At 38.9% G+C, this 23862-nt stretch overlaps 1 protein-coding gene across 3 annotated transcripts in view; it reads right to left on the minus strand.

Annotated features, from left to right (window-relative positions):
• The window catches only part of Nup160 (nuclear pore complex protein Nup160), a 418270-nt gene that overhangs the window by 347806 nt on the left and 46602 nt on the right, over nt 1–23862 (minus strand). For all 3 annotated transcript variants that reach the window (XM_070084997.1, XM_070084995.1, XM_070084996.1), the window contains exon 3: nt 8010–8087. In XM_070084997.1, the coding sequence (XP_069941098.1) occupies nt 8010–8087 (78 nt within the window). The remainder of the gene's footprint in view (nt 1–8009; nt 8088–23862) is intronic.

Raw genomic sequence — 23862 nt, forward strand, 5'->3', positions numbered from 1 at the left:
CAAAGAATAACTCGAAACATTCCAGTTCAGTGGCATTGTTCCCAAATGTACAAGATGGCCGTATTCCACTTCGGCTGTCATCAAACTGGTGGGCATTTGGAACAAAATTGACAGCTTCCTGCCAATCCCAGGTGCGGTCTGCTGGTGGGTACTGGACAATGACAGGTGGTTGTGGTTGTGGAGGTTGTGGTTGTGGAGGCTGGTGTGGTGGGTGGGTGGGGGATGGTGGCCTTTGTTGTAGATTAGCTGAGGCAGCAGCATGGGTGGCAGCGTGGGTGGCAGCATGGCCCACTGCTGGTGCCTCACCGCCGGCACCACTACCACCACACACATTTTCCATCCCAATTGCAACAGTATCATCGTCATTTTCACTCTCTGTTCCTGTTGTACAGCCACGGGATGTACTCCGAGATGCACTCCTTCCCCTTGGAATAGCATATGGCACACTACCAGAGCGCATATATCGTCGTATATACTGACGCTTCACTGGGGAATATTGCACTTCGCTATCATTACTGGAACTAGTTTGAAGAGCTTGTAGTTCATATTCACTATCACTATCATCACCCATGCTCTCATCTGAGTCTGGGATTTGGGAAAATAGAAGTTTCCTCTTGGATTCTGGTACAACTGAACGTGAACAAGACGGCCCAGCACCAGAGGTGGAAGGCTGAGGGCCTTCTGGTTTTCCTCACTATTACCGATATTATGGTCATTAGTTTCGGTCAAAACCTCACCAAAACCTTGAAACTCATCTTCACTGGCACTTCCATCTGTATTAGAACTGTCACTGGGGAACAAAAGTGTCCCAATTCGCCGAGGAGTGAGGAGCTTCTTACCGCGAGGCATGGTGGACATTGTTTACTAAGATGGTGTTCCCACAATGCACCACTGGGTCCCAGATTTTTTTTCTACTGCGCACACCGACCACACAGACCCATTCTCTCACATGTAGGCCTACCAGCCTTTTCCCGCGAGATTTGACGGCGCTAGAATTTGTGAGTACTAGTACGTCAAAAACCCCTAAGCGTAAGACGTACTAGTACATCCGAAACCCTCAAAGGGTTAATAGACCACATCTGGACAAACACCGTATCCCTTTAAAATCAGGCATAATCACAGACAACACTACAGACCACTACCCAATCTTTCTCATAACTAATCTGGGCAAACTACCACAAGACATTACTAAAGTAACATTCAGACTACATAACGAGACAGCAGTTAACAACTTTATAGCAGCTATGAATAACATCGATTGGCAAAATGAGCTTGAAACATATACAGATATGAATGAATGTACGTATAAATAATTTTCTAAAAAAAGCCCAATGCCTCTATAACAGACATTGCCCCAGAAAAACTAAACAGATCACAGCAAAGAGACTGAATAATCCCTGGCTAACACCAAGCATCCTCAAATCCATTAACACAAAGCACAAATATGAAAAACAGTATAGAATGGGTAAAATAACTAGAGAACAGTCAAAAAATTACTCGTCAGCACTTACCAGCCTGAAAAGGTCAAAAAAATTGTATTATGAAAATAGATTACATAACATTAAAGATATGAAAAAAGCCTGGAAAACTATCTGAAATTCTTGGAACTAAAAAGTTATCCAAAAGCAAAACAATCAAACTAACAAAATCAGATGAACCCCTACTCACTCCAACCGAAACAGCAAACAGACTTAATGTTTTCTTCTCCACCATAGGAAAAAATCTAGCAAACAAAATACCAAGCACAAACGCCCGTCCATCAGACTACCTCATAGGAACCTACCCAAATACGCTATTCCTAGCTCCAACCAACCCCACTGAAGTTATGCTCATCATAAACACCCTTAAAAACAAGGCAGGAGACAAATAATTTGCCTGCTTTTATGTACAAAAAAGCTTCTCAAGTATTGTCACCAATTATTGCAACACACTTCAACAAATCCATTGAATCATCAACCTTCCCAACAATCCTCAAAATAGCGAGGGTCACTCCGATCCATAAAGGAGGTGACCAAGCTGACTTGAATAACTATAGACCAATATCTAACTTACCACTGCTCTCTAAAATCTTTGAAAAATTAATTCATAGATGGATCTATTCCTATCTCATTTCACACAACATATTAAACCCTTGTCAGTTTGGATTCAGGAATAATAAAAGCACAAATGACGCTATCATACACATGCTAGAACTAATATATACTGCACTTGAAAAGAAAGAAGTCCCGCTGGGCATTTTCATGATTTACGTAAAGCTTTCGATACAGTCAATCATGAACTACTGTACTCCAAATTAATGCACTGTGGTATCAGAGGCCACTCCCTCAACTACCTAAAGTCATACCTTAGTAACAGAACTCAATATGTGTATGCAAATGATGCAAACTCCTCCACCCAACCAATCACAGTAGGAGTCCCACAAGGAAGCATCCTTGAACCACTCCTCTTTCTCATCTACATCAATGATCTACCAAATGCATCACAGCTACTCAAACCCATATTATTTGCAGATGACATAACATATGTATTTTCCCACCCAAACGCAGTCATACTAGCAAACACAGTCAATGCTGAATTACAGAAAATATCTGCCTGGATGATGACTAACAAACTTACCCTGAACACTGATAAAACCTATTTCATTCAGTTTGGAAACAAAGCTGCAAATGATCCAAATAACATTACGCTAAATGGATCATCAGTCACAAGACTCACAGAGGGAAATTCCTAGGTATCCACCTTTACAGTAGCCTTAAGTTCCGGACACACATACAACAAATCACCAAGAAAATCTCCAAGACTGTAGGCATACTATCAAAGATAAGGTACTACGTTCCACAATCAGCTTTCCTGGCACTGTACCATTCACTCATATACCCTTATCTTACATATGGAATTTGTGCATGGGGATCAACAACATCCAATCACCTAAAACCCCTAATAACCCAGCAAAAGGCAGCAGTAAGAATGATAACAAATTCCCACTCCCGCCAGCATACTCCACCAATTTTCAAAAATCTGAATCTGCTTACCATTAAGAACATCCATACTTATTCATGTGCCTACTACATACACAGAACAATACACACAAATATAAACCCCCCATTCAAACTTTTCCTCACCAACCTAAACAGGACACATGACCACAACACAAGACACAGATCTCTTTTTGATATACCTCGTGTCCATATCACACTGTGTAAAAACTCTATGCACATAAAGGGCCCCAAAATATGGAATTCATTAGCAGAAGATATTAAAGTAACCCAGTCTAAAAATCAATTTAAGACTTCTCAAAAGCCACTTAATCACCCTAGACTAAATGCTCAATACTCAGTACACATTTACTCACCTATGTACTCCCACATCATAACTGAAACAATCACATTGAATCTTTTTCCATTGTTGACAGGAATATAACTGAATCATTGTTTTTCACAAAAGCATTTTGATTCATTTAAAATTAGTATTCTACTGTACAACTATGAAATAATTACTTTCCTACTGTACAACTATGATATACTACTCCTTAGTATTAAGTAGAATGTAAGCCAGTAATGTTAAGTTGGCCCATAATGCCTAGGCATAATAGAGGTTCTCTTTGCATTGCAACCCACTATTGTATATACACAATCTCAATGTAGTGTTTGCAAAGACATTAAATAAATAAATAAATAAATAAATAAATTCATGTAAGCCCATTTTCTTTTGTATACTGTAATTCATGCAACTCCATTTTTTGGCTGAATGTTTGAGTTAGGGATTTTGCTTGCTAGCTTTGTTCCTACTCTGTTCTGAGACAGCTTTTTAGATCCTAGAATTTCAGGTAAGGTTTTCCCAGGTCTTTTTCATATCACCTTTTATGTCAGGATATCTGTTTTCATAATAGTTTTTTTTTTGACCTAATTATTAGATTAATTAGTATTGACAAGTAACATTTTGTTATTAGACCCATTCTGTACTGTTTTTCATATAGATATTTTCTATCAATATATTTGAGGATACCATTTGTAAATCAGGGGCTGTTTAGTCTCTGCTGCGATCTGCTTAGCTTTTATTGGGCAATGCCTGTTATAGAAGTTTTGGGTTTTTTGTAGAAAAATTTTAACACATTCATCAGTATCAACTGCTAGCTCACTCTGCCAGCTGATGTTACTTAATGCTGAAATAAAGTTATTAACTGATGACTTGTCATGTAGTTGGAAAGTGATCTTACTGGTGTCCTGGGGCAATTTACATAAGTTGGTTATGAGAAAGGTGGGATAGTGGTCAGTGGTGCTATCTGTGATTATGCCTACTTTTAAGTGTCTCCTGGTGTCAAAAAATTTTTTGGAAAAAAAAAAAAAAAATTCTTACAAAATGATAGAGAATCTTTTCCCGATGGTAATGACACCAAAAGTACGAAATATGATAGAAAACTTATGGAGTTACGCTCCCGTGAAGTTAGCTATCTCGGCGATACATACGCATCGGCGATTTTGCTGACTTTGAGCCCTATTTTCAGCCAATTCTATTCTTCCAGTCGACCAAACTCATAGCTATTTCTTTAGAACTCCAGTTCTTTCTATCAAATGAGTACAAGAAACTGCTCATTTACCGATTTCAACTACCTAATAAAATTGGTCAGAAATTGGCAATTTGGGCAATTTCACACAAATTAAAAAAGATGCCAGTTTCAAAATAGGGTCCAGAATAAACAATGCAGACATTCTTCGCACTAAAATAACATATCCTCTGTTCATTAGTCACGTCTCCATGCCCCTCTTATATTACTTTTGCTTTCTATTTTGATTTTTTATTCGCAGTGGATAGGCACCTAAAGTCAGTACCTGACCAACCGGGCTGTGGTTTGTACGTCAGCTTGCGTGCGGCCAGCAGTAACAGCCTGGTTGATCAGACCCTGATCCACCATGAGGCCTGGTCTCAGACCGGGCCCCGGGGGCGTTGACTACCGCATTACTGTAAAAATGGCGTAAATAATATCAGTGCACTAGTCAATGAATATTAGACTCCCCAGTTGACGTGTATTGGACGTGTGGTGTGATTTGCTCACTCTTGAACATTGGTAAAAATCGAACATTTCTTCTACTTGGAGCTCAATTTCTAGGTCGTTTTCGTGAAACTAATCAAAATCATCTCTATTTCTGTTTAACATTTTCAATTCTATCAAATGAGACTAAGAAAACGAGAATTTTATTTTTATTTATTATCACTCTGGCCGATTCCCACCAAGGCAGGGTGGCCCGAAAAAGAAAAACTTTCACCATCATTCACTCCATCAATGTCTTGCCAGAAGGGTGCTTTACACTACAGTTTTTAAACTGCAACATTAACACCCCTCCTTCAGAGTGCAGGCACTGTACTTCCCATCTCCAGGACTCAAGTCCGGCCTGCCGGTTTCCCTGAACCCCTTCATAAATGTCACTTTGCTCACACTCCAACAGCACGTCAAGTATTAAAAACCATTTGTCTCCATTCACTCCTATCAAACACGCTCACGCACGCCTGCTGGAAGTCCAAGCCCCTCGCACACAAAACCTCCTTTACCCCCTCCCTCCAACCTTTCCTAGGCCGACTCCTACCCCGCCTTCCTTCCACTACAGACTGATACACTCTTGAAGTCATTCTGTTTCGCTCCATTCTCTCTACATGTCCGAACCACCTCAACAACCCTTCCTCAGCCCTCTGGACAACAGTTTTGGTAATCCCGCACCTCCTCCTAACTTCCAAACTACGAATTCTCTGCATTATATTCACACCACACATTGCCCTCAGACATGACATCTCCACTGCCTCCAGCCTTCTCCTTGCTGCAACATTCATCACCCATGCTTCACACCCATATAAGTGTGTTGGTAAAACACTCTTGGTAAACACTGTTGGTAAAACGAGAAAACAACCATAAATACTATAGGAAAATACACCTCAGTCGGCGTTTTAATCCAAAAACATGGTCAGTTTTTCCTCTCATTATGCACTGCATGCTGCAGGATTTTTTTTTATACAGTGCACACTGACCACACAGACCCATTCTCTCACATGTGGGCCTACCAGCTTCCTCCTCCTTTATTTGAAGCCGCTAGAATTATTGAGTATATGTACGTCCGAAACGCTGGCTCGTAAGACGTAGATATACGGCCGAAACAGTCAAAGGATTAAGGTTTTTGGATTTAAATTTAGCAAATGTATATTTGCCATATTCATCCTGTGTGCAAGTAGATTTTATACATTCAAGCTCATCAGAGTAGTATACAGCTGCGCCACCTCCTAACTGATCTGGCCTACAATTGTGTATATAGCCGTGTAGCCAGGCAGGGCATAGATGTTTGTAACATCATGTTTTAGCCATGTTTCAGTGAGAGTAATGATGGACATACTGACATTTAAAGAAATGAGTAGTGCTTAGAGGTCATCACAGTGTTTGCTTAATGATCTGACATTATAATTGAATACTGTTATATTATTGTTGGCACTGAGTAGTCTTAGCCTGACAAGCAGTGTAATAAAGGCAATTACTGTTAGGATCATGTACGTCATTTAATAAGAGGTTAATATCAGGATTGATGTTTGCAATCAAATGACTAATGCAGGATTAAGAATGTATAACTGACACAAAAGATACCATTAACTATTAATAAGGGTTGATATAATGACTATGACAAATAGTAAATCAATACTGCACAGGTGTTAGGATTCAATATTGCACTGGAGGTAATATGAAAACTTATAAAAGGCAGTACAAAGTATAGGTATACAAAGAACTATTCTAAAAGATTACACAGAGATTAAACAAATAATAATAATACAAAAATACAAAATGGATAGAGAGTAAAAATAGTACTAAACTAAATTTAAACAGTAAGGCTGGACTTACACACACAATTTAAGCAAGTTATAGCATGAAAAACATAGGACATGAGATAGTTGGTATTAACTAGCAAATAACAGTACAAGAATTTGCACGATAATGCAGTAGGAACATATACTACATATATATAATACTGCTAAGGATGAATTGGTTATCAGTAAGATCTGCATCTCTAAGGAAGTTGGATTGATCATGTTCATTTGTGATAGTATACAAAAATCCAACATCAGTTTTTCTCACTTGAATTTTCCCATCTCGAATGAAGCACTGATGGACTTTGTCAGTGTTTTCTCATTTAAGTCTTCTCAATCTGAACAAAAGGTTTTGACGTTTTCTCGTCAGGCACTCACTGACGTGAACTCCATTTTTTACTCAAACTTATGATTTTATTAGATCCTTTTTCATTTCATATGAAGAATGAAGTAAGGAGTGTACTGTATATGCATTTTATCACTCTGGGGTGTTTTAAATGTTGTAGAATATTACATATGGGTGGGGTGGCATGACTGGCTACCATACCAACCACACCTGACTTCTTACAATGAATACTACTCACCTCTCACCCTACATTAAGACTACAATATTTTGAGGTAAGTATACTGTGTGTGTATTTTACTTTTTATTGTTTTTTAATGCCTGGTTCTATTGCTAACTTAATATATGTTAGTGTAAACTTGCTATTTGGCATTTATATGCATTTAAAGTGGAAAAAATGGTGTTCTGCTTCCCAGCAATGTCCACTTTCCAGCGGTAGCCTGGAACCTAACCTGCCATATAAGTGGGGCCTTACTGTACTTAAATCTGAATTATGCTGAACAGTATTAATATAAACAGTAACAATAACAGCACAGTACTTTTTTTAAATGCTTATTTTTAACCAACCTATAAAATACATAAATGAAAGCTAAATTCCTATAGCTCTTTATATCCAATTCATAATAAATGATAGTTCAGGCTCAGGTTTTTAAAACTAAAAAAAATTGGCCCCCAGAGAGCTACCCAAAACAACCCAGCCTCTGGCCAATTGTATCATCCACTACTGCTGAAATCTGATAAATCAAGTACTGTTATATCTAGGGTTAACTGTACATGGTAAGACAGGCTCAATACTGCACATGCTGGTATAGGCCCAATACTGTACCTGAGCTGGACATGATTGTGGGTGAAATCGTAATCAAGGCTCTCTTCCCACAGCTCCACAACATCATGACACACACGCCTGCAAGTAAACTATTCCTTACAACACTATACACTGTAGTTTATATCTCTAATCTATGAGGTAAATTATTTTGTTTTCCTTAGCATGAAAGGTTGCAAAGGGATAAACATGGCAACAGCAACAGACTACACATTCTTCCATCTTTTTTCTACAGTCAACTAAATTTTTGATGCACTGCATTTACTTAGGAATATTGCAGGCATTCCTAAGTAATATTTACATTTTAGCAATGCCTCTGTATAATAAAATATATGAGTCAAATAATTATGTAATAGTGTACTGTAATAAAACCTTGTACATTATATACCTCATTGTTTGCACAGCTGTTACATATACACTACTGTACACTTAACCTCACTTCACACCAGTGATAAATAAAAATGAAGTACACAGCTGTTGACAGCCATACCTGTATCCCAAAGTGAACACCCCAAGACCTTCTAGCAGAAATATTTACAAATGTTAAAATGTATTAAAGAAAGATCTCCCAATGTTAGCATCTATGGTCAGATGTGACTAGAGTTTGGGTCAAAGTATGTGCATTCATTATACACACCTAGATCAAGTGACTGTAGTGAGAAAAGGGACATCACTGAGTACCTGTGATGTGCTTGAGATTGATGTAGAGGTTTTTCAACCTTCACAGCCTGGCATGAGGTCATACTTCTATTTCTGGCTGACTGATCAACCAGTGAAAATGAAAATGAAAAGGTTCATTTCCTTGCAAAACTTACAATGTGTGGTTTACATATAATAAAATATTAATTACAAAGAAAGCCACTAGCATGCCTAGGCATTTTGGGCAGACTAATCCTAATTCTTGCTCTATATTGACACAGGTTATGGAGCAGTATATTTTAATATACCTTATTGCATACTGATACAAAAGTTAGGTTTTTTTTTTTTTAACAAGTCGGCCGTCTCCTACCGAGGCAGGGTGACCCAAAAAGAAAGAAAATCCCCCCAAAAAATACTTTCATCATCATTCAACACTTTCACCTCACTCACACAAAATCACTGATTTTGCAGAGGTGCTCAGAACACAACAGTTTGGAAGCACATACGTATAAAGATACACAACATATCCCTCCAAACTGCCAAAATCCCGAACCCCTCCTTTAGACTGCAGGCATTGTACCTCCCAATTCCAGGATTCAAGTCCGGCTATATAAAAACAACCAGTTTCCCTGAATCCCTTCACTAAATATTACCCTGCTCATACTCCAACAGACCGTCAGGTCCCAAATACCATTCGTCTCCATTCACTACTATCAAACACGCTCATGCACGCCTGCTGGAAGTCCAAGCCCCTCGTCAACAAAACCTCCCTTACCCCTTCCTTCCAACCTTTTCGAGGACGACCCCCTACCCGCCTTCCTTCCCCTACAGATTTAAACGCTCTCCATGTCATTCTACTTTGATCCATTCTCTCTAAATGACCAAACCACCTCAACAACCCCTCTTCAGCCCTATGACTAATACTTTTATTAACTCCACACCTTCTCCTAATTTCCACACTCCGAATTTTCTGCATAATGTTTACACCACACATTGCCCTTAGACAAGATATCTCCACTGCCTCTAACTGCCTCCTCGCTGCTGCATTCACAACCCAAGCTTCACACCCATATATGAGTGTTGGTACTACCATACTTTCATACATTCGCTTCTTTGCCTCCATAGATAACATTTTTTGTCTCCACATATGCAAGTAGTAGGTTGGTAGACAGCAACCACCCAGGGAAGTACTACCGTCCTGCCAGATGACTGTGAAACAGAAACCTGTAACAGTTTTGCATGATGGTAGGATTGCTGGTTTCTTTTTCTGTCTCATAAACACGCTAGATAACAGGGATATCTTGCTACTCCTACTTACACTTTGGTCACACTTCACAGACACGCACATGCATATATATATACATACATCTAGGTTTTTCTCCTTTTTCTAAATAGCTCTTGTTCTTTATTTCTTCTATTATCCATGGGGAAGTGGAAAAGTATCTTTCCTCCGTAACCCATGCGTGTCCTATAAGGCGACTAAAATGCCGGGAGCAATGGGCTAGTAACCCCTTCTGTAGACATTTACTAAACAAGAGAAGAAGAAAAACTTCATAAAACTGGGATGCTTGAATGTGCGTGGATGTAGTGCGGATGACAAGAAACAGATGATTGCTGATGTTATGAATGAAAAGAAGTTGGATGTCCTGGCCCTAAGCGAAACAAAGCTGAAGGGGGTAGGGGAGTTTCGGTGGGGGGAAATAAATGGGATTAAATCTGGAGTATCTGAGAGAGTTAGAGCAAAGGAAGGGGTAGCAGTAATGTTGAAGGATCAGTTATGGAAGGAGAAAAGAGAATATGAATGTGTAAATTCAAGAATTATGTGGATTAAAATAAACGTTGGGTGCGAAAAGTGGGTCATAATAAGCGTGTATGCACCTGGAGAAGAGAGGAATGTAGAGGAGAGAGATTTTGGGAGATATTAAATGAATGTACAGGAGCCTTTGAACCAAGTGAGAGAGTAATTGTGGTAGGGGAACTGAATGCTAAAGTAGGAGAAACTTTTAGAGAGGGTGTGGTAAGTAAGTTTGGGGTGCCAGGTGTAAATGATAATGGGAGCCCTTTCATTGAACTTTGTATAGAAAGGGGTATAGTTATAGGTAATACATATTTTAAGAAAAAGAGGATAAATAAGTATACAAGATATGATGTAGGGCGAAATGACAGTAGTTTGTTGGATTATGTATTGGTGGATAAAAGACTGTTGAGTAGACTTCAGGATGTTCATGTTTATAGAGATGCCACAGATATATCAGATCACTTTCTAGTTGTAGCTATACTGAGAGTAAAAGGTAGATGGGATACAAGGAGAATAGAAGCATCAGGGAAGAGAGAGGTGAATGTTTATAAACTAAAAGAGGAGGCAGTTAGGGTAAGATATAAACAGCTATTGGAGGATAGATGGGCTAATGAGAGCATAGGAAATGGGGTCGAAGAGGTATGGGGTAGGTTTAAAAATGTAGTGTTAGAGTGTTCAGCAGAAGTTTGTGGTTACAGGAAAGTGGGTGCAGGAGGGAAGAGGAGCAATTGGTGGAATGATGATGTAAAGAGAGTAGTAAGGGAGAAAAAGTTAGCATATGAGAAGTTTTTACAAAGTAGAAGTGATGCAAGGAGGGAAGAGTATATGGAGAAAAAGAGAGAGGTGAAGCAATGTAAAAAGAGAGCAAATGAGAGAGTGGGTGAGATGTTATCAACAAATTTTGTTGAAAATAAGAAAAAGCTTTGGAGTGAGATTAACAAGTTAAGGAAGCCTAGAGAACAAATGGATTTGTCAGTTAAAAATAGGAGAGGAGATTTATTAAATGGAGAGTTAGAGGTATTGGGAAGATGGAGGGAATATTTTGAGGAATTGTTAGATGTTGATGAAGATAGGGAAGCTGTGATTTCGTGTATAGGGCAAGGAGGAATAACATCTTGTAGGAGTGAGGAAGAGCCAGTTGTGAGTGTGGGGGAACTTTGTGAGGCAGTAGGTAAAATGAAAGGGGGTAAGGCAGCCGGGATTGATGGGATAAAGATAGAAATGTTAAAAGCAGGTGGATATAGTTTTGGAGTGGCTGGTGTTATTATTTAATAAATGTATGGAAGAAGGTAAGGTACCAAGGGATTGGCAGAGAGCATGCATAGTTCCTTTGTATAAAGGCAAAGGGGACAAAAGAGAGTGCAAAATTTATAGGGGGAAAGTCTGTTGAGTATACCTGGTAAAGTGTATGGTAGAGTTATTATTTATTTATTTATTTATTTATTATTTATTTATTAACAATTTGAGCACACATACAGAGGTACAAAAAAATACAGATAAGAGCAGCATGCCAAAGCCACTTATACTATGCATAGCATTACGGGCTGGCATAAAATTAACTTTAGATTAACTAAGCAATGATGAAATCAGTGATAAAACATTAATGTAAACAGATTACTATAAAGCACAAGTATTACAAAGACAGGTCATATGGTTGCATGCATTGTTGTACATTCAGTCGTATGGAGTATTCTGTTAGGTAGTGTATTTAAAAAATAATAAAGTTAGATTGGGTTTTAGGTTTAACATTTATGTGATATAATTGTGAGAAACATTTAAGATAAACAATTTATCAGGTTCAGTTATTCAGTATTTATTTGGTTGTGGGTGAGTAAGTGATCTTTGAGAAGAGACTTGAATTTATAAACAGGTAGTGTTTCTTTTATATTTACAGGTAATGAATTCCAGATTTTAGGGCCTTTTATGTGCATTGAGTTTTTGCATAGTGTGAGATGGACACGAGGAACATCAAAAAGTGATCTGTGCCTTGTGTTATGGTCATGTGTTCTGTTGAGGTTGGCAAGGAGATGTTTGAGGGGAGGGTTAATATCAGAGTTAAGTGTTCTATGCATGTAATAGGTGCAGTAATAAGTATGGATGTTTTGTATGGTGAGTAGGTTTAGTGTATTGAATATTGGTGGAGTGTGCTGCCTGTAGTGAGAATTTGTTATCATTCTAACTGCAGCCTTTTGTTGGGTAATTAGTGGTCTGAGATGGTTAATTGTTGTTGAGCCCCATGCACAAATTCCATAGGTGAGATAGGGGTAAATAAGAGAGTGATATAGGGCCAGGAGGGCTGACTGTGGAGCATAGTACCGTATCTTCGATAGTATGCCTACAGTCTTGGAAATTTTCTTAGAAATTTGTTGTATATGTGTATGAAATTTGAGTCTATTATCAAGGTGGATTCCTAAGAATTTTCCCTCTGTTAGCTTTGTGATAGGTGATCCGTTTATCATTATGTTAAGAGGGACATCTGTAGCTCTGTTACCAAACTGAATGAAGTAGGTTTTGTCAATGTTTAGTGTAAGTTTGTTAGTCCTCATCCAGGTAGATATTTTCTGTAATTCAGTATTTACAGTATTGGCTAGCGTGACTGGGCTCGGGTGGGAGAAGACGTATGTAGTGTCATCTGCAAATAGTGTGGGTTTGAGTAATTGCGAAGCATTTGGTAGGTCATTTATGTATAGGAGAAAGAGAAGAGGGCCAAGGACACTTCCCTGTGGGACACCAACTGTAATTGGTTGTGCAGAAGAGTTTGCCCCATTTGCGTACACATATTGGCTTCTGTTGCTGAGGTATGACTTGAGGTAGTTGAGGGAGTGCCCTCTTATACCATAGTGTGACAATTTAACGTGGAGCAAGTCATGGTCAACTGTATCAAAAGCTTTACGTAAGTCAATGAAGATCCCCAGTGGGACTTCTTTTTTCTCTATTGCAGTGTACATATGTTCTAGCATGTGTATAATAGCATCATTAGTATTTTTATTAGGCCTGAATCCAAATTGGCAGGGGTTGAGTATGTTTTGGGAGATAAGGTAGGAGAATATTCGTTTATGAATTAATTTTTCGAAGATTTTTGAGAGAGGGTGTAAGTTGGATATTGGCCTATAGTTATTCAACTCTGTTTGGTCTCCTCCTTTGTGGATCGGGGTGACCCTTGCTATTTTGAGTACTGTAGGGAAGGTGGAAGATTCAATGGATTTGTTAAAGAGTGTTGCAATGATTGGTGATAGCACTTGTGACACTTTTTTGTATATAAAGGGTGGTAAGGTATTTAAATCCCCTGCCTTGTTTTTTAACCCTTTGAGGGTTTTGGTCGTACTAGTACGTCTTACGAGTAGGGGTTTTTGACGTACTAGTACTCATAAATTCTAGCAGCCTCAAATCTAGTGGGAGAAAGCTGGTAGGCCTTCATATGAAAGAATGGGTCTATGTGGTCAGTGTGCACAGTCTAAAAAAAATCCTGCAGCACACAGTGCATAATGAGAAAAAAAAAACTTTGACCATTTTTTTTTAATAAATCAGCGACTTTGCAGTGTATTTTCGTATGGTATTTATTGTTGTATTCTAGTTTTCTTGGTCTCATTTTATAGAATGGAAGACATATTACAGAAATTGAGATGATTTTGACTGGTTTTACAATGAAAGGTGCCTTGAAATTGAGCTCAAAGTAGCAGAAATGTTCGATTTTTACCAAACTTCAAAAGTAAACAAATCGTGCCAAGCGTGCAATACACGTCAACTGGTGAGTCTAATATTCTTTCACAAGTGCACCAATAATATTTATACCATTTTTTACACTAATACAGTAGTCTGCATAACAGTAAATCTTATATTTTTTGTGAAAATAAAAATTCAAAGTGGAAAGCAAAAGATTAAAAGAGGGGCCTTGAGACGTGACTAATGACTAGAAGAAATGTCATTTTAGTGCCAGGAATGTCTTTCTTGTTTATTCTGGACCCTATTCGGAAATTGGCATCTTTTGAAATTTGTGTGAAATTGGCAAAATTGTTAAATTCTGACCACTGTACTGGATAGTTGAATTTCATAAATGGGTGGTTTCTTGCACCCATTCGATAGAAAAAATGGAGTTCTAGCGAAATATTCATGTTTTTTGTCGACTAGTACAGTGAAATTGGCCGAAAATGGGGCTCAAAGTGGGCAAAATCGCCGATGCGTAAACATCGCCGAGACTGCTAACTTTGCGAGAGCATAATTCCGTAAGTTTTCTATCAAATTTCAAACTTTTGGTGTCTTTATGATCGGGAAAAGATTCTCTAGCTTTTCATAAGAGAAAATAATTTTTTTTTTTTTTAATTTGGCCGACCCTGAGAACGAGTTTCGGAGAGGGCCTGTCGACCCTCAAAGGGTTAATGCACTGATAATAAGGGAGACTTCGTATGGGTTAGTCGGAGCTAGGAACAGTGTGTTCGGGTAGTTGCCGGTGAGGTAGTCATTTGGTGGGGTATCTGAGCTTGGGATTTTATTGGCAAGGTTTTGTCCTATAGTGAAGAAATCATTGAGTCTGTTTGCTGTTTCTGTTGGTGGGAGTTGGGGTTCATCTGATTTTGCTAATTTTATTTCGGTATTTCGTGATATCTTTTTTGTTCCCAGAATTTCTGATAGGGTTTTCCAGGTCTTTTTTATATCACCTCGTAAGTTGGATAATCTGTTCTCATAATACAATTTTTTTGCCCTTCTTATCAGGCTGGTTAGGATTGAAAGAATTAAGAGTAAGATGGAGAATAGGATAGCAGATGAACAAGGAGGCTTTAGGAAAGGTAGGAGGTGTGTGGACCAGGTGTTTACAGTGAAACATATAAGTGAACAGTATTTAGATAAGGTTAAAGAGGTCTTTGTGGCATTTATGGATTTGGAAAAGGTGTATGACAGGGTGGATAGGGGGGCAATGTGGCAGATGTTGCAGGTGTATGGTGTAGGAGGTAGGTTACTGAAAGCAGTGGAGAGTTTTTACGAGGATAGTGAGGCTCAAGTTAGAGTATGTAGGAAAGAGGGAAATTATTTCCCAGTAAAACTAGGCCTTAGACAAGGATGTGTGATGTCACCGTGGTTGTTTAATATATTTATAGATGGGTTGTAAGAGAAGTAAATGCGAGGGTCTTGGCAAGAGGCGTGGAGTTAAAAGATAAAGAATCACACATAAAGTGGGAGTTGTCACAGTTGCTCTTTGCTGATGACACGGTGCTCTTGGGAGATTCTGAAGAGAAGTTGCAGAGATTGGTGGATGAATTTCGTAGGGTGTGCAAAAGAAGAAAATTAAAAGTGAATACAGGAAAGAGTAAGATAATGAGGATAACAAAAAGATTAGGTGATGAAAGATTGGATATCAGATTGGAGGGAGAGAGTATTGAGGAGGTGAATGTATTCAGATATTTGGGAGTGGACGTGTCAGCGGATGGGTCTATGAAAGATGAGGTGAATCAGAGAATTGATGAGGGGAAAAGGGTGAGTGGTGCACTTAGGAGTCTGTGGAGACAAAGAACTTTGTCCTTGGAGGCAAAGAGGGGAATGTATGAGAGTATAGTTTTACCAATGCTCTTATATGGGTGTGAAGCATGGGTGATGAATGTTGCAGCGAGGAGAAGGCTGGAGGCAGTGGAGATGTCATGTCTGAGGGCAATGTGTGGTGTGAATATAATGCAGAGAATTCGTAGTTTGGAAGTTAAGGGGTGCGGGATCACCAAAACTGTTGTCCAGAGGGCCGAGGAAGGGTTGTTGAGGTGGTTCGGACATGTAGAGAGAATGGAGCGAAACAGAGTGAATTCAAGAGTGTATCAGTCTGTAGTGGAAGGAAGGCGGGGTAGGGGTCGGCCTAGGAAAGGTTGGAGGGAGGGGGTAAAGGAGGTTTTGTGTGCGAGGGGCTTGGACTTCCAGCAGGCATGCGTGAGCGTGTTTGATAGGAGTGAATGGAGACAAATGGTTTTTAATACTTAACGTGCTGTTGGAGTGTGAGCAAAGTAACATTTATGAAGGGGTTCAGGGAAACCGGCAGGCCGGACTCGAGTCCTGGAGATGGGAAGTACAGTGCCTGCACTCTGAAGGAGGGGTGTTAATGTTGCAGTTTAAACTGTAGTGTAAAGCACCCTTCTGGGAAGACAGTGATGGAGTGAATGATGGTGAAAGTTTTTCTTTTTCGGGCCACCCTGCCTTGGTGGGAACGGCCAGTGTGATAAAATAAATATACCTCAACGCATCACTCACCTCTTTTCCCTCATCAATTCTATGATTAACCTCATCCTTCATAAATCCATCCGCTGACACGTCAACTCCCAAGTATCTGAACACATTCACTTCTTCCATACTCCTCCTCCCAAAATTGATATCCATTTTTTCTTTATCTAAATCATTTGATACCCTCATCACCTTACTCTTTTCTATGTTCACTTTCAACTTTCTACCTTTACACACACTCCCAAACTCATCCACCAACCTTTGCAATTTTTCTTTAGAGTCTCCCATAAGCACAGTATCATCAGCAAAAAGCAACTGTGTCAATTCCCATTTTGTATTTGATTCCTCATAATTTAATCCCACTCCTCTCCCGAACACCCTAGCATTTACTTCTTTTACAACCCCATCTTTAAATATATTAAACAACCATGGTGACATTATACATTCCTGTCTAAGACCTACTTTTACCGGGAAGTAGTCTCCCTCTCTTCTACACACCCTAACTTGAGCCTCACTATCCTCATAAAAACTCTTTACAGCATTTAGTAGGCAAGACACATATGAAACAGTTATGTATCTTTATTTCGAAACGTTTCGCCTGCACAGTAGGCTTCTTCAGTCGAGTACAGAAAAGTTGATAGAAGCAGAAGAGACTTGAAGATGATGTAATCAGTCTATCACCCTTGAAATTTTGAGGTGGTCAGTCCCTCAGTCTGGAGAAGAGTATTGTTCCATAGTCTGAAACAATATGGAGTTGAAGTGACAGGATGGAGCCTTATATACCGCCAGGAGGCGAGATGTTGGCCACTAGTAGAGGTATGTATGTAGTCGTTGGGAGGTCACGTCCCTCTCAAATCCAGCCATTCTCACTAGTAGAAGTTGTCCAAGTTGGTTTCAGTTCTGTACCAAGATACCCTTGTGTTGCAGTGTCTGACAGAGTGAACAATACTCTTCTCCAGACTGAGGAACTGACCTCCTCAAAACTTCAAGGGTGATAGACTGATTACATCATCTTCAAGTCTCTTCTGCTTCTATCAACTTTTCTGTACTCAACTGAAGAAGCCTACTGTGTAGGCAAAACATTTCAAAATAAAGATACCTAACTGTTGCATATGTGTCTTACCTAACAACTTGTCAGTATTTTATACCATTTTAATATTCACTCTGTCAGACACTGCAACACAAGGGTATCTTGGTACAGAACTGAAACCAACTTGGCCAACTTCTACTAGTGAGAATGGCAGGTTATGAGAGGGATGTGACCTCCCAACGACTACATACTTACCTCTACTAGTGGCCTACATCTCACCTCCTGGCAGTATATAAGGCTCCATCCTGTCACTTCAACTCCATATTGTTTCTGACTATGGAACAATACTCTTCTCCAGACTGAAGGACTGACCACCTCAAAACTTCAAGGGTGATGGACTGATTACATCGTCTTCAAGTCTCTTCTGCTTCTATCAACTTTTCTGTACACGAATGAAGAAGCCTACTGTGTAGGCGAAACATTTTGAAATAAAGATACCTAACTGTTGCATACGTGCCTTACGTAACAACCTGTTGGTATTTTATACCATTTTAATATTCAGAATTTAGTAACTTACCACCTATTCCATATACTTGCAACATCTGCCACATTACTCCCCCATACACTCTATCATATGCCTTTTCTAAATCCATAACGCAATAAAAACTTCCCAACCTTTATCTAAATATGTACTGTTCACATATATGCTTCAATGTAAACATCCCCTACTCACTCTAAAACCTCTTTGCTCATCCGCAATCCTACATTCTGTCTTACCTCTAATTCTTTCAATTATAACACTACCATACACTTTTTCTGGTACACTCAGTAAACTTATTCCTCTGTAATTTTTACAGTCTCTCTTGTCTCCCTTCCCTTTATATAAAGGGACTATACAAGCTCTCTGCCAAGCCCTAGGTACCTTCCCTTCTTTCATACATTTATTAAACAAAAATACCAACCACTCCAACACTATATCCCCCCCTCCCCCGCTTTCAACATTTCTGTCATGATCCCGTCAGTTCCATCTGCTTTACCCCCTTTCACTCTACGTAATGCCTCATGCACCTCCCCCACACTCACATCCTGTTCTTTTTCACTCCTAAAAGATGGTATACCTCCCTTTCCAGTGCATGAAATTACCGCCTCCCTTTCTTCGTCGACATTTAAAAGTTCATCAAAATATTCTCGCCATCTACCCAAAACCTCCATCTCCCCATCTACTAACTCCCTACTCTGTTTTTAACTGACAAATCCATTTGTTCTCTAGGCTTTCTTAACTTGTTTAACTCACTCCAAAATTTTTTTCTTATTTTCAAAAAAATTTCTTGACAGTGCCTCTCCCACTCCATCATCTGCTCTCCTTTTGCACTCTCTCATCACTCTCTTCACCTTTCTTCTACTCTCCATATACTCTACTATTCTTATAACACTTCTGTTTTGTAAAAACCTCTCATAAGCTAACTTTTTCTCTTTTATCACACCCTTTACTTCATCATTCCAATAATCACTCCTCTTTCCTCCTGCCCCCACCCTCCTATAACCACAAACTTCTGCCCCACATTCTAATACTGCATTTTTAAAACTATTCCAACCCTTTTCAACCCCCCCCACTAATACTTGCACTAGCCCACCTTTCTGCCAATAGTTGCTTATATCTCACCCAAACTTCCTCCTCAATTTATACACTTTCACCTCCCTCTTACTTCTTGTTGCCATTTTCCTCTTTTCCCATCTACCTCTTACTCTAACTGTAGCTACAACTAAATAATGATCTGATATATCAGTTGCCCCTCTATAAACGTGTACATTATGGAGCCTACCCATCAACCTTTTATCCACCAATACATAATCTAACAAACTAATTTCATTACGTGTTATATCATACCTTGTATATTTATTTATCCTCTTCATAAAATATGTATTACTTATTACCAAACCTCTTTCTACACACAGCAGAATTAACCCTTTGACTGTCGCGGCCATATATATACGTCTTACAAGGTACCGTGTTTGACGTATATATACTCACAAATTCTAGCGGCTTCAAATCAAGCAGGAGAAAGCTGGTAGGCCCACATGTGAGAGAATGGGTCTGTGTTGTCAGTGTGCACCATATAAAAAAAGTCCTGGAGCACGCAGTGCACGAGAAAAAAAAAAACTCCGACCGTTTTTTTTAATTAAAATGCCGAATTTGTGATCTATTTCCTTACAGTATTTATGGTTGTACTCTCGTTTTCTTGGTCTCATTTGATAGAATGGAAAACATATTATAGAAATAGAGGTGATTTTGATTGATTTTACTATAAAAAGAACCTGGAAATGGAGCTCAAAGTAGGGGAAATGTTTGATTTTTGCCGATGTTCAAAAGTAAACAAATGATGTCATTGTCCAATAAATGTCCAACTAGCCATTCTAATATTCAGTCATGAATGGGTTGATGCTATTTACACAATTATTACAGTATTGCAGTAGTCTGCATAATAGTAAATCTTCTATTTTTTGTTTGAATAAAAATTCAAAATAGAAAGCAAGAGTAATATCAGAGGGGCCTGAAGACATGACTGATGAACAAAGAAAATGTTATTTTAGAGCCAGGAATGTCTGCATTGTTCATTCTGGACCTTATTTTGAAATTGTCATATTTTTTAATTTTCGTGAAATTGGTCAAATTGCAAATTTCTGACCACGTTATTGGGTAGTTGAAATTGGTAAATGGGCAGTTTCTTGTACTCAATCGATAGAAGAAATGGAGTTCTAAAGAAATAGCTATGAGTTTGGTCGACTAGAAAAATGGAATTAGCCGAAAATTGGGCTCAAAGTGGGCGAAATCGCCGATTTGTAAATATCGCCAAGGTCGCTAACTTCGCGAGAGCGTAATACCGTCAGTTTTCCATCAAATTTCGTTTTTTTTGGTGTCATTACAATCGGATAAAGATTCTCTATCATTACATAAGAAATTTTTTTTTTTTTTAAATTTTGCAACACCAGGAGACACCTCACGATTGGGGGTTGCAACAGTCAAGGGGTTAAAGGCTCCCCATTTTCATTTACCCCTGGTACCCCAAATTTACCTACTACTCCCTCCACAGCATTTTTGCCCACTTTAGCATTGAAATCCCCAACCACCATTACTCTCACACTTGGTTCAAAACTCCCCACACATTCACTCAACATTTCCCAAAATCTCTCTCTCTCTCTCCTCTACACTTCTCTCTTCTCCAGGTGCGTATACGCTTACTATAACCAACTTTTCACATCCAACCTTTATTTTATTCTATATAATCCTTGAATTAATACATTTATAGTCCCTCTTTTCCTGCCATAACTTATCCTTCAACATTACTGCTTCTCCTTCTTTAGCTCTAACTCTATTTGAAACCCCTGACCTAATCCCATTTATTCCTCTCCACTAAAACTCTCCCACCCCCTTCAGCTTTGTTTCACTTAAAGCCAGGACATCCAGCTTCTTCTCATTCATAACATCCACAATCATCTGTTTCTTATCATTTGCACAACATCCACGCACATTCAGACTTCCCACTTTGACAATTTTCTTCTTCTTTTTAGTAATTATTACAGGAAAAGGGGTTACTAGCCCATTGTTCCTGGCATTTTAGTTGACTTACAACATGCATGGCTTATGGAGGAAAAATTCTTATTCCACTTCCCCATGGATATAAAAGGAAAAGTAATAAGACCAAGAACTATTAAGATAAAATCAAAGAAAACTCAGATGAGTGTGTATAAATAAACGTGTACATGTATGTGTAGTGTGACCTAAGTGTAAGTAGAAGTAGCAAGACATACCTGTAATCTTGCATATTTATGAGACAGGCAAAAGACACCAGCAATCCTACAATCATGTAAAACAATTACAGGCTTTCGTTTCACACTCACTTGGCAGGACGGTAGTACCTCCCTGGGTGGTTGCTGTCTACCAACCTACTACCTACAAAGTTAGGTAACTAAAGTAATTAATGAGATTTATAACAGTGAGGTAGTACAAAACAAATAGCAATATTACAATTAGTAAATTTAGTAATGGGAATGGTTTTGTCTTGGCATTATATGCTGTAATATTAAATCTCCTATATTAGGAGAGTATCTTAAGCAAACTTAAGACTAATTTGAGATTTATTAGGCAATAGCTATATTAGGAATTTTATGTTTACAGTCATTTGGGTGAGGGTAAGTATATATTAGGAGGAATTACAGATAATAAGAGAAAATCTATTTTGTTTTGGATGTGTTCATGAAACAAACAGGAGAATAGGAGGTTTTCAAATACGGTGGAACCTCGGCCTACAAACTTAATCCATTCCGTGACCTTGTTCGTATCTTGATTTGTTCATATGCAAAGTCAATTTTCCTCATTTAAATTAACTGAAAAGCCATTAATCCGTTCCAGTGGAATTCCTGCTCTCAGAGGCAGGAAAAATACACTTCAATATAATGCTATCAACTCTACGGTTTATTTATCTATCACAATTGATCTAATATGACATAATAAACAACATAAATAACATAGAAACCTGATATATACTCTAGAATGAATAAAATGTCATTATGTAACAAGTGGAGGCGGCGGCAGTGGCGGTGGCAGTGATGGCGGCGGCAGTGGTGGCGGCGGCAGTGGCGGCAGCAGCAGGAGGAGGAGGAACAGGTAGTAGTATGTCATGAATGACTTTACTCCTGCCTACAAGGCAGGTGACAGGTCTTTAGCTTTAAACTATAGACCAATAAGCCTTACCTCCATAGTTGGTAAATTTATGGAATCAATAATTGCCGAAGCAATTCGTAGCCATCTTGAAAGGCATAAATTGACTAATGAATCTCAGCACAGTTTTACAAAGGGGCATTCCTGTCTTACAAATTTACTAATTTTCTTCACTAAGGTATTTAAGGAGGCAGATCATGGTACTGGAAATGATACTGTGTATATGAACTTCAGTAAGGCTTTCAATAGAGTTCCACAACAGAGGCTGTTCAGAAAACTTAAGGCACACGGAATAGGAGGAGAATTTTTTTCCTGAGCAGAGGCATGGTTGACAAATAGGCAGCAGAGTGTTTGCATAAATGGGGAGAAATCAGAATGGGGGCACGTCATGAGTGGTGTTCCACAGGGGTCAGTGTTGGGTCTCTTGTTCACAATTTACATAAATGACAGAGATGAGGGAATAAATAGTGACATATGCAAATTTACTGATGATACCAAATTAGACCTTCCAATTCATTCTAATGAGGACATTAGAGCACTCCAGGATTATTTGAATAGACTGATGCAGTGGTCACAGAAGTGGCAGATGCAGTTTAACCCTTTCGGGGTTTCGGACATACAGTGGACCCCCGGTTCGCGATACTAATCCGTTCCTGAGAGCTCATCGTAAATCAAAAATATCGGAAAGCGAATCAATTTTCCCCATAAGAAATAATGGAAATCAAATTAATCCGTGCAAGACACCCAAAAGTATGAAAAAAAAAACTTTTACCACATGAAATATTAAGTTTAATGCAATAGAATAGTAATTACAATAACAACAATAACAATAAATAACGAAAGAATAACTGACACTTACCTTTAATGAAGATCTGGTGATGATTGAAGGGATGGGAGGAGGGGAGAGTGTGGATGGTGTTAGCATTTAGAAGGGGAATCCCCCTCCATTAAGACTTGAGGTAGCAAGTCCTTTTCTGGGGTTACTTCCCTTCTTCTTTTAATGCCACTAGGGCCAGCTTTAGAGTCACTGGACTTCTGTCGCACAACATAACTGGCAGCCTCACCATGCCTAATCACACTATGTATGCCACTACGATTCTTAAATCTTTCAAACCAACCTTTGCTGGCCTTAAATTCACTCACATCACCACTAGTTGCAGGCAATTTTTTTACCAAATCGTCATGCAACTGCCTAGCCTTTTCATAAATGATCGCTTGAGAGATGCTATCTCCTGCTATCTGTTTTTCATTTATCCACACCAATAACAGTCTCTCAACATTTTCTAACACTTGCGGTCGCTTTTTCGTAATCACAGTTGCACCTTTTGCAAGAACAGCTTCCTTGATTGCCGTTTTCTTGCTCACTATAGCAGAGATGGTTGATTGGGGTTTACTATACAACCTGACCAGCTCCGACACACGCACTCCACTTTCGTACTTTGCAATTATCTCTTTCTACATTTCAACAGTCACT

The sequence above is a fragment of the Cherax quadricarinatus genome, chromosome 14, assembly GCF_038502225.1.
Source record: "Cherax quadricarinatus isolate ZL_2023a chromosome 14, ASM3850222v1, whole genome shotgun sequence".
Classification (NCBI taxonomy): domain Eukaryota; kingdom Metazoa; phylum Arthropoda; class Malacostraca; order Decapoda; family Parastacidae; genus Cherax; species Cherax quadricarinatus.